The 12,152-nt window shown below is 43.4% G+C and overlaps 1 protein-coding gene across 2 annotated transcripts in view; it reads left to right on the top strand.

The window, feature by feature from the left end:
* Positions 1-11,416, top strand: part of LOC110528948 (mitogen-activated protein kinase 14A) — a 51,708-nt gene extending 40,292 nt beyond the window's left edge. For both annotated transcript variants that reach the window (XM_036983205.2, XM_036983203.2), the window contains 5 exons: positions 5,060-5,131; positions 6,044-6,123; positions 7,162-7,240; positions 7,411-7,584; positions 7,728-11,416. In XM_036983205.2, the coding sequence (XP_036839100.1) occupies positions 5,060-5,131; positions 6,044-6,123; positions 7,162-7,240; positions 7,411-7,584; positions 7,728-7,795 (473 nt within the window). In that variant the 3' untranslated portion in view covers positions 7,796-11,416. The remainder of the gene's footprint in view (positions 1-5,059; positions 5,132-6,043; positions 6,124-7,161; positions 7,241-7,410; positions 7,585-7,727) is intronic.
* The last annotated feature ends 736 nt before the right edge of the window (positions 11,417-12,152 follow it).

Raw genomic sequence — 12,152 nt, 5'->3', positions numbered from 1 at the left:
ATGAAAACTGGATTTTAGATTTTTTTTTTTATATATATATATATATATATATATATATATATATATATATATATATATATATATATATATATATAATATATATTTTTTTTTTGAATGTACATAAGTATTCTGACCCTTTGCTATGAGGCTCAGGTGCATCCTGTTTCCATTGATCATCCTTGAGAGGTTTCTACAACTTGATTGTCAATTGATTGGACAGGATTTGGAAAGGCGCACACACCTGTCAAATAAGGTTCCGCAGTGCATGGCAGAGCAAAAACCAATCCATGAGGTCGAAGGAATTGTCCGTAGAGCTCCGAGACAGGATTGTCTTGAGGCACATGTGGTGAAGGTAGGAAACAACATCTCCACTTCGCTGACCCTCAACACTGGGGCCCACAAGGGTGCGTGCTCAGCCCCCTCCTGCACTCCCTGTTCACCCACGATTGCGTGGCCATGCACGCCTCCTACTCAATCATAAAATTTGCAGATGACACAACAGTAGTGGGCTTGATTACCAAGAACGACGAGACAGCCTACAGGGAGGAGGTGAGGGCCCTCCGAGTGTGATGTCAGGAAAACAACCTCTCACTCAACGTTAACAAAACAAAGGAGATGATGATTGTGAACTTCAGGAAACCGCAGAGTGAGCACCCCCCTATCCACATCGAAGGGTCAGCAGTTGAGAAGGTGGAAAGTTAAGTTCCTCGGCATACACATCAGACAAACTGAAATGGTCCTCCCATACAGACAGTGTGGCGAAGAAGGCGTAGCAGCGCCAACCTCAGGAGGCTGAAGAAATTTGGCTTGTTACCCAAAATCCTTACAAACACTTACAGATGCACAATCGAGAGCATCCTGTCGGACTGTATCACAGCCTGGTACGGCAACTGCACCGCCCTCAACCGCAAGGCTTTCCAGAGGGTGGTGCGGTCTGCACTACGCATCACCGGGGGAAAACTACCTGCCCTCCATGACTCCTACAGCACCCGATGTCACAGGAAGGCCAAAAAGATCATCAAGGACATCAACCACCCGAGCCACTGCCTGTTCACACCGCTACCATCCAGAAGGTGAGGTCAGGACAGGTGCACCAAAGCTGGGACTGAGAGAAAGAAGCTGTTTTTCAATCTCAAGACCATCAGACTGCTAAACAGCCATCACTAACTCAGAGAGGCTGCAGCCTACATTGAGACCCAGTCACTGGCCACTTTAATAAATGGATCACTAGTCACTTTAAACAATGCCACTTTAAATAATACCACTTTAATAGTGTTTACATATCTTACATCACTCATATCATATGTATATACTGTATTTTATACCATCTATTGCAACTTGCCTATGCCGCTCGGCATAGCTCATCCAGTAATTTATCTGTGCATATTCTAATTCACTCCTTTTTAGATTTGTGTATATTAGGTAGTTGTTGGGGAATTGTTTGATTACTTGTTAAATATTACTGCACTGTCGGAACTAGAAGCACAAGCATTTCGCTACACTCTCATTAACATCTGATAACCATGTGTATGTGACCAATAAAAGTTGATTTGATTTGGGAAGGGTACCAAAAGGTTTCTGCAGCTTTGAAGGTTCCCAAGAACACCGTCACCTCCATCATTCTTAAGTTTGGAACCACCAAGACTCTTTCTAGAGCTGGCTACCCGGCCAAACTGAGCAATTGGGGGAGAAGGGCCAAGGTCAGGTAGGTGACCAAGAACCCAATGGTCACTCTGACAGAACTCCAGAGTTCCCTTGTGGAGACTGTTGTCCTTATGGAAGTTTTTATTTTATTTCACCTTTTATTTAACCAGGTAGGCCAGTTGAACAAGTTCTCATTTACAACTGCGACCTGGCCAAGATAAAGCAAAGCAGTGCGACACAAACAACAGGGAATAAACAAATGTACAGTCAATAACACAATAGAAAAGTCTATATACAGTGTGTGCAAATGGCGTAAGGAGGTAAGGCAATAAATAGACCATAGTAGCAAAGTAATTACAATTTAGCAAATTATCACTGGAGTGATAGATGTGCAGATGATGATGTGAAAGTAGAAATACTGGTGTGCAAAAGAGCAAAAAAAGTGCAATATGGGGATGAGGTAGTTGGATGGGCTATTTACAGGTGGGCTGTGTACAGCAGCAGCGATCGGTTCGCTGCTCAGATAGCTGATGCTTAAAGTTAGTGAGGGAGATATAAGTATCCAACTTCAGCGATTTTTGCAATTTGTTCCAGTCATTGGCAGTAGAGAACTGGAAGGAAAGGCGGCCAATGAGGTGTTGGCTTTGGGGATGACCAGTGAGATATCCTGCTGGAGCGCGTGCTACGGGTGGGTGTTGTTATGGTGACCAGTGAGCTGAGATGAGGCGGAGCTTTACCTTGCAAAGTCTTATAGATGACCTGGAGACCTGGGGGTCTGGCGACGAATATATAGCGAGCGCCAGCCGACGAGAGCATACAGGTCGCAGTGGTGGGTAGTATATGGGGCTTTGGTGACAAAATGGATGGCACTGCGATCAACTGCATCCAATTTGCCTGAGTAGAGTGTTGGAGGCTATTTTGTAAATGACATCGTCGAGGATGGGTAGGGTAGTAAGTTTTACGAGGGTATGTTTGGCAGGGTGAGTGAAGGAGTCTTTGTTGCAAAATAGGAAGCCGATTCTAGATTTAATTTTGGATTGGAGATGAGTCTGGAAGGAGAGTTTACAGTCTAGCCAGACACCAAGGTATTTGTAGTTGTCCACATGTTCTAAGCCAGAACCGTCCAGAGTAGTGATGTGGGTGCGGGCAGCGATCGGTTGAAGAGCCTGCATTTAGTTTTACTAGTGTTTAAGAGCAGTTGGAGGCCACGGAAGGAGTGTTGTATGGCATTGAAGCTCGATTGGAGGTTTGTTAACACAGTTTCCAAAGAAGGGCCAGGTGTATACAACAGAATGGTGTCGTCTGCATAGAGGTGGATCAAGGAATCACCCGCATCAAGAGTGACGTTGTTGATATATACAGAGAAAAGAGTTGGCCCAAGAATTGAACCCTGTGGTACCCCCCCATAGAGACGGCCAGAGGTCCGGACAACAGGCTCTCCGATTTGACACACTGAACTCTGTCTGAGAAGTAGTTGGTGAATCAGGCTAGGCAGTCATTTGAGAAACCAAGGCTGTTGAGTCTGCCGATAAGAATACGGTGATTGACAGAGTCGAAAGCCTTGGCCAGGTCGATGAAGACGGCCACACAGTACTGTCTTTTATCAATGGCGGTTATGATATCGTTTAGTACCTTGAGCGTGGTTGAGGTGCACCCGTGACCAGCTCGGAAACCAGGTTGCACAGCGGAGAAGGTATGGTGGGATTCGAAATGGTTGGTGATCTGTTTGTTAACTTGGCTTTCGAAGACTTTAGAATGGCAGAGCAGGATGGATATAGGTCTAACAGTTTGGGTCTGGAGTGTCACCCCCTTTTGAAGAGGGGGATGACCGCCGCAGCTTTCCAATCTTTAGGGATCTAGGACAATACGAAAGAGAGGTTGAACAGACTGCTAATTGGGTTAGCAAACATGTCAGCGGATAATTTTAGAAAGAGAGGGTCCAGATTGTCTAGCCCAGCTGACTTGTACGGGTCCAGGTTTTTAGAGTTCTTTCAGAACATCTGCTATCTAGATTTGGGTGAAGGAGAAGCTGAGGAGGCTTGGGCAAGTAGCTGCGGGGGGTGCGGAGCTGTTTGTTGGGACAGCCAGGAGGAAAGCATGGCCAGCCGTAGAGAAATGCTTTTTGAAATTCTCGATTACCGTGGATTTATCGGTGGTGAGTGTTTCCTTGCCTCAGTGCAGTGGTCAGCTGGGAGGAGGTGCTCTTATTCTCCATGGACTTTAGTGTCCCAAAACTTTTTGGAGTTAGAGCTACAGGACGCAAATGTATGTTTGAAAAAGCTAGTTGAAGTTTCTCCCATCACTGCAGCACTCTACTAATCAGGCCTTTATGGTAGAGTGGCCAGACAGAAACCAAGATTGAATAATGCCAAGCGTCACGTCTAGAGGAAACCTAGCACCATCCCTACGGTGAAGCATGGTGGTGGCAGCATCATGCTTTGGGGATGTTTTTCAACGGTAGGGACTGGGAGACTAGTCAGGATCAGGGGAAAGATGAAGGGAGCAAAGTACAGAGAGATCCTTGATGAAAACCTGCTACAGAGTGCTCAGGACCACAGACTTGGGCGAAGGTTCACCTTCCAACAGGACAACGATGCTAAGCACACTCAAGACAATGCAGGAGTGGGACTGGGAGACTAGTCAGGATCAGGGGAAAGATGAACAGAACAAAGTACAGAGATCCTTGATTAAAACCTGCTCAAGAGTGCTTTGGATCTCTGACTGGGGCGAAGGATCACCTTCCACAAGGACAACAAACCCTAAGCACACAACCAAGACAATGCAGAAGTGGGTTTTGAGAGGATCTGCAGAGAAGAATGGGAGAAACTCCCCAAATATCAAATCAAATCAAATTTATTTGTATAGCCCTTCGTACATCAGCTGATATCTCAAGGTGCTGTACAGAAAACCCAGGTGTGCCAAGCTCTTTCTACAGGTGTGCCAAGCTTGTAGCGTCCTACCCAAGAAGACTCAAGGCTGTAATCACTGCCAAAGGTGCTTCAACTAAGTAGAGTAAAGTGTCTGAACTTAAGTAAATGTGATATCTCAGTTTTTTATTTTTAATAAATTTACCAACATTTCTAAAAAACTGTTATTGCTTTGTCATTATGGGGAATTGTTTGAGAAATGAGAAAAAAACTGTTTTAATCCATTTTAGAATAAGGCTGTAATGTAACAAAATGTTGAAAAAGTGAAGCGGTCTGAATACTTTCCGAATCCACTGTATATTACACTATCTCTGCAATATGACAGGTATGACCTATAAGTAATATACGGTGTATATTCTATAGGCCAGGTTTTATTGTATTTTTTACACCCCCAAAAATAATTTTGCAGGTGTAAATGGTTATACCAAATGATTTTACGGATATGTGTTTCTAGCTGAACACTAACAGTGTTGTTTTTGTTGTTGTAGTTGACATCTGGTCGGTGGGCTGCATAATGGCGGAGCTGCTAACCGGAAGGACGTTATTCCCCGGCACCGACCGTATCCTTTCACTGTTGTCATGGTGACATAGAAAAGTGTAGCACTTGTTGTCATGGCCCAATTCCATATTGACCCCTATCCCCTACACCCAGTTGAAGTGTGCACTTAGCTAAATAACTAACTACATGCATGGGCAAACCAGGTAGTATATGTCTGAGGTTCTCATAGAAGTATCCCTCCTCCTACTTCTCCCTCCATCTTTCCCTCCTACTTTTCCCTACCCTCCCATCCCTTCTTTCTCACCCTCCTTCCATCCCATCCCTCAGTTTTCCCTTGATGTTGGTATGGTATGGTATAGACATTGGTCAGTTGAAGCTTATAATGCTCCTCATGGGAACCCCGGAACCTGAGCTCTTGATGAAAAATCTCCTGAGTCTGTGAGTGTTCCGTCGTGTTCCACCATGTTCTGTTCCAATCCGCCCTCGCCCGTCTGCCTGCCTGCGTTTGGGTTGTGCTTCTGCGTTTCTATAACAACCTCCTTAGTGAGACACTACTACTACTATACTCTCTTCCTGTCCTGCCATTTATATAGCCACTGTAACTCAACACCACTTCCTGTGTACTTACATGGGCTGCTGTTTCAGAAGCAAAGAGAACCTTGACCTAGTTGTCATTGAGTAGAGCTGCCCCCTTGAGCCCTCTCGTCTTGAGTTGCTCTGTTCTTCTGTCACTCGTTCCTCTGCTGGCTTTGTTCTAAAAGCATGTTGTTGTGTCTCTATTCAATAATACCTCATTCAGCATGTCAACTTTTACCCTTCCCTCTCATCCACCTTATCTTCCCCCCCCCCCCCCCCTCCTTCTCCCCACGAAACAAAATTATTCAGTATTTAGTTTAGGGACACTTTTGACATCCCTGTGACCCTCTCACGTGTGACAGTATGACCTATGACCCTTGACCCTGGGCTGCTGTAGATATTAACCAGCTGCAGCAGATCATGAGGCTGACAGGTACACCCCCGGCCTCTGTCATTAGCCGGATGCCCAGCCACGAGGTGAGACACTATGAAATGTCCTTCCCAGGGTCGCCAAATTATAAATGCAACAAGTACTGATATTGTATTATATAATAGCACTCACAGTTTTCCAAGAAAACAAATGTAGACATTTATGGTCGTTGACTCATATTTTAGATACTATTTATACAGAAAACCATATGAACTGTATTTATGATTGTATGACAATATTTTAGTTCAAATTCTATTACACAGTTTCTGATATCACATGTCTGTCTTAATTTTCCTGCATGAGTAAAATCAGGATTATGCCTCTACTGCCATCCTTTCCGATTAGATTGGTTTGGATTTCTCCCTGACCCATCCTGGAATTTTGAGGGTTTATGACATAGCCCCTCTAGTAATTTAGGTCTCTATGATGCCCCCAGTCTTTTGTTAGGCCCTACAGAGCTCTTCCAACCCTCCCCTACTCTCTGCACCCGACTGCTTTTTGTCTGACATGCATCTCTGACGTAATCTAACCAATTCCCAGAGTGCCTTGCAATCCCTAATTCCTGACTGCTTTTTATGGCCTTGCCCCTCTGATCTGGAGTGTTCTGATGGTATATGATGTGTTTGGTCATTGTGTACAGTGGTTCTCTTCCAAACTACAGCTCCAGACTGCTGCATTCTTCATAACCCTTTAGATGTGCTCTATGGGATTCCTATCTTGAGATCTGGGGCCATTTCTTAAGCGTCTTAGAGTAGGCATGCTGATCTAGGATCAGGTTCCCCCTGACCATGTAATCCTATTCAATGTGATGTAAAAGGCTAAACTGATCATAAATTGGCACTCCTACACTGAGCCGCTTGATACATACGTCCACAGAGCACGTAACTGAGTCTCTTATTGGCATCAATGCGGGATTTACACATTCTGCTCTCAAGTTAGGATTCGAGCCCTAAGTGTACAGAAATAATCTGTCTTCACTGCCGAAATGTGGTATCGCTTGATTTCAGAAGCAGTTCAAGTGTTGTAGTCACCTGTGTGTTCCCCGTCCAATGTGTGTTGAACCGTTCTGTGTATCTCTCGAACAGGCCAGAAACTACATTAACTCCCTTCCCCAGATGCCCAAGAGGAACTTTGCTGATGTGTTCATTGGCGCTAACCCACTAGGTAATAATGGCTAGTCTACTAGGTAATAATGGGGTAGTCGGTCTAGTGTCTCACAAACACACACATTCACACTGTCTTAACAGACACTCCGTTTACAATCTCTCTCTCTCTCTCTCTCTCTCTCTCTCTCTCTCTCTCTCTCTCTCTCTCTCTCTCTCTCTCTCTTCCAGCGGTGGATCTGTTAGAGAAGATGTTGGTTCTGGACACTGATCAGCGGATCACAGCGTCAGAGGCCCTGGCCCACCCCTACTTCTCCCAGTACCACGACCCAGACGATGAACCAGAGTCTGAGCCATACGACCAGAGCTTTGAGAGCCGTGAGCTGGAGATAGAGGAGTGGAAAAGTATGTGATGGGGGGAGAGAGAGAAATGACTCTGTGTGTGGAGGGAGGATGATAAAACCATTTAGGTTTAACATAACATGGTACTCACACTAAACTAGGTAGATGTCCACTCCGGCCACTTCTGATCTCTCTCTTTCTCTCAGGGTTGACCTATGAGGAGGTTTGCAGCTTCGAGCCCCTGCCATTCGACGGAGACGAGATGGAGTCCTGAGGGAACTAGGGTGATGTCATTGATAATCTTCTGCCTTCTCCTTCTCTTATGGAATTGTGTTGAGGACGAAGTGGCATGTAGACATTGAACTCAGACCAGTTATGCGTTTCCTCCCCTAATGGTTTAGGTTAGGATCTGGGAGTAGGTTGAGCCTATCTTAGATCAGAATTTAGAGGCAACTTCCTCCCAGAGCACACAACCTTGTGTGAGGACTATCAACTCTCCGGACTATTTAACAAACAAACAAATGGGAAACCACGACATTCAAGTGTCTGTCGTCGTTCATTTCTGGGGTCATTCTCGGGTTAGAGATCAAGGGTTAAAGGTGACCGACCCCACCCTCCAGCTTGCTGTTTTATATTATATTGTTTATGTTTTGGTTTGTGGGCCGAACTGGGGAAATTAGTTTGTAATATTGTATCTACTGTTTGTGTGTTTAGAATATCTGTTAAGTTAGCTTCAGATTTTCACATGATTTGCTAAAAAGTATCTTATTTAATAAATTCCTGGAAATGGTACTCAGTTCAATATGGCAAAAACAATCAACCACATTATTTAATTTAACAAACCACTGGTACCTTCAAACATTTATTTATGACTTTAGGTTGGTAGTGTATAGCCAGATGTTATTTTACGTCCTTTGGATCGAATTCAGTAGGAAACCCAACAGTGTAAATCACCTCTGCCCTTCTCTGAAAAGTTCTGTCTCCACAGTCAAACTGTACTCTGTTGTTATGCCTGCCAGTGTTTTACATATGTAAATAAGGCTGCACTCTTGTAAATAAATGATACTATGCACACAGTAATACTGCCGAGAAGTTGCTATTATAATCGAGAACATAGCCCCACCCACCCTTCTCTCACTGATTAGAACACCCTAGTATTAGAACCCCTAGTGACAGGAACCGTTTAGGAATGACTGGCAGGTTCCATGCCCAATCAGGTGGATTTTTCTTAGAATGGTGTGCCCCTTATGAGAATGACGATACAACCTTTTGATGTCCATCTTTTCTCTCTAATTCAATCACACAGAAAGAGAGAGGGGGTAGACGGCTGGGGAGTTTTGTATTTGCTTATCCTGCCCCTTAACTTATTTCATCTCTTTTTTTTCTACCCATCTGTGTTTCTTTTTCACTCCGTCTTTGTATCATTGCCTCCTCGAACACTTGTTACGCTGTCCTGTCCTCTGTTCTGTGTGTAGTCTATTAGAAGCGAGGGGAGGGATCTTATGTCACTGTCACAAAAGGATATTTGTTAAATCAAATTTTATTTGTCACAAACACATGGTTAGCAGATGTTAATGCGAGTGTAGCGAAATGCTTGTGCTTCTAGTTCCGACAATGCAGTAATAACCAACGAGTAATCTAACCTAACAATTCCAAACTACTACCTTATACACACAAGTGTAAGGGGATAAAGAATATGTACATAAAGATATATGAATGAGTGATGGTGCAGAACGGCATAGGCAAGATGCAGTGGATGGTATCGAGTACAGTATATACATATGAGATGAGTAATGTAGGGTATGTAAACAAGGTGGCAGAGTTTAAAGTGGCTAGTGATGCATGTATTACATAAAGATGCAGTAGATGATATAGAGTACAGTATATACATATACATATGAGATGAGTAATGTAGGGTATGTAAACATATTATATTAAGTGGCATTGTTTAAAGTGCTAGTGTTACATTTTTACAGTCATTTCCATTATTAAAGTGGCTGGAGTTGAGTCAGTATGTTGGCAGAAGCCACTCAATGTTAGTGGTGGCTGTTTAACAGTCTGATGGCCTTGAGATAGAAGCTGTTTTTCAGTCTCGGTCCCTGCTTTGATGCACCTGTACTGACCTCGCCTTCTGGATGGTAGCGGGGTGAACAGGCAGTGGCTCGGGTGGTTGTTGTCCTTGATGATCTTTTTGGCCTTCCTGTGACATCGGGTGATGTAGGTGTCCTGGAGGACAGGCAGTTTGCCCCCAGTGATGCATTGTGCAGACCTCACTACCCTCTGGAGAGCCCTGCAGTTGTGGGCGGTGCCGTAACGGTACCAGGCGGTGATACAGCCTGAAAGGATGCTCTCAATTGTGCATCTGTAAAAGTATGTGAGGGTTTTAGGTGACAAGCCAAATGTCCTTGCAGACCCATAACTCCATCCTGTACATTCAATATGGACTGAAGCTGTCTGGTGAGGCTTGCTATGAGCACCAGCTGCCTGATAATGTTTTGCAGCTTTTTGGCACATCAGCTGCTTACTCATTTAAGTCAGCTCCCTCAGTTGCTGAACCTGCTATAGAGAGCCTTGACCAAAATGACAATGACCCACTCTTTCTGTGAGCCAGCACAGCCTGTGTGTGTGTGTGTGGAGGGCGGTCTGGGAAATGAACCTGAACACTCTGTAATGTTCACAACCACATATACTTTGAACTCGCGAGAAGTGGGAGATGCTGTGAAGAAACACTGGCATATTTTATCATCGGACCCAGCTTTGCCGGCTGAATTTAAAAATCCACCCCTTATTTGTGTATAGGAGAGGTCGCAATTTACGCGATAAATTGGTTTATGCCAACTGCCAGTCACAAAAGAAAATCAGCCAGGCTTTTTTTACACCCTCTTCCAAATGGTAGCTATAGATGCAGAGGATGCGCACAGTGTAACAATATGATGAAGTGTGAATATTTCTGACACCCACATACTTGAAAATGGTTCCAAATAAATTACATTATTATGTGTTCCACCACCCATGTTATTTACATTATTAAATGTCCATGTGGGCTGTGCTATGTCGGTAAAATCTCTCGTTGAATCAAACAGAGAATCAGTGAACATAAAAGTTCAATCAGGAGAAACGACAGGGATTATCCAGTCGCAGTACATTTTAATGACCTAAAGCATGACATTTCTACCTTTTTAGATTTTGTGGCATAGAGAAAGTTAAGATATCAGACAGGGGAGGTGACATTAATAATACTCTGAGTAAAAAAGAATGTTTTGGGATTTTCACCCTCCAGACATTATTTCCTCAAGGTCTTAATGATGAAATGCCTATGTATGTTATGTTGTGAATTTGAACATGAATTATGCCCCTATTTAAGATTACTTTGATGTTTTTCATACGATGTACCCAATGATTTTTTTAAAACTTGCTCGGTAGGTCTATGTCCTCATTGTGGTTTTACAGACGTGTTTAAAACGTCTTATTTACACACTTTATTTGATTATTTATGAAATGCATATTGTTATATTTGGTAGCACTTACTTATTTTTCCTTTGCCTCCAACCCCCTTCGATGCGTGGAACGGATGTGGGTGGGGCTAGGTCTACATAAAGGTGCTTAATTGAAAACTCACAAAAGCTCTGACGAAGGCCGTGAGGCTGACACGTAAGCTTATTAAAGATCAGTGATACTATCAAGAGCAGTGTGTGGTTTCCTTTTTCCTTCATCTTGTGTCAGTAATTGGACATTGTTCTTAGGGGGGTTAGTTACCCCACATTACCCTGCTTGTTGCATTTACTTATCCTATCATGAACTGATTTCAACCAGTGTATGGCTGTGGAGTGACTGCATTGTTTGAATGGAATGTTGATCTATTGGCAGTTAATAAAAAATTATATGGAATATAAAACTGTCTGAATGGTTTCTAAAAAACATACAGTGCAGATGAATTTTTAAAATTCATTATTTTACACAATATCTTATCACAGCACTGGCAAACTATGGTTGACCAACTCCCTGACCAAAATGGCTGACCTTTACCCTATCATGTTCATGTCCATTATAGTATTAACATTTTTAATTCTATGGTGCCGAAGAGGTGGATTTGGTGCATGCACGCTTGGTCAAAAACAATATATACAGTTGAAGTCGGAAGTTTACATACACTTTAGCCAAATACTGTACATTTAAACTTCCTGACATTTAACCCTAGCAAAACAATTCCCTGTCTTAGGTCAATTAGGATCACCACTTTATGGTAAGAATGTGAAATGTCAGAATAATAGTAGAGAGAATTGATTTATTTCAGCTTTAATTTCTTTCATCACATGCCCAGTGGGTCAGAAGTTTACATACACTCAATTAGTATTTGGTAGCATTGCCTTTTAAATTGTTTAACTTGGGGCAAACATTTTGGGTAGCCTTCCACAAGCTTCCCACAATAAGTTGGGTGAATTTTGGCCCATTCCTCCTAACGGAGCTGGTGTAACTGAGTCGGGTTTGTTGGCCTCCTTGCTCGCACACGCAATTTCAGTTCTGCCCATTGTCTAAGGGATTGAGGTCAGGGCTTTGTGATGGCCACTCCAATATCTTGATATTGTTGTCCTTAAGCCATTTTGCCACAACTTTGGAGTATGCTTTGGGTC

Source organism: Oncorhynchus mykiss, chromosome 7 (assembly GCF_057628025.1).
Source record: "Oncorhynchus mykiss isolate SJ-2025 chromosome 7, ASM5762802v1, whole genome shotgun sequence".
NCBI classification, from domain to species: Eukaryota; Metazoa; Chordata; class Actinopteri; order Salmoniformes; family Salmonidae; genus Oncorhynchus; species Oncorhynchus mykiss.
Note: the sequence above shows the minus strand (reverse complement) of the source record. Positions and strands in the feature narration are given on the sequence as shown.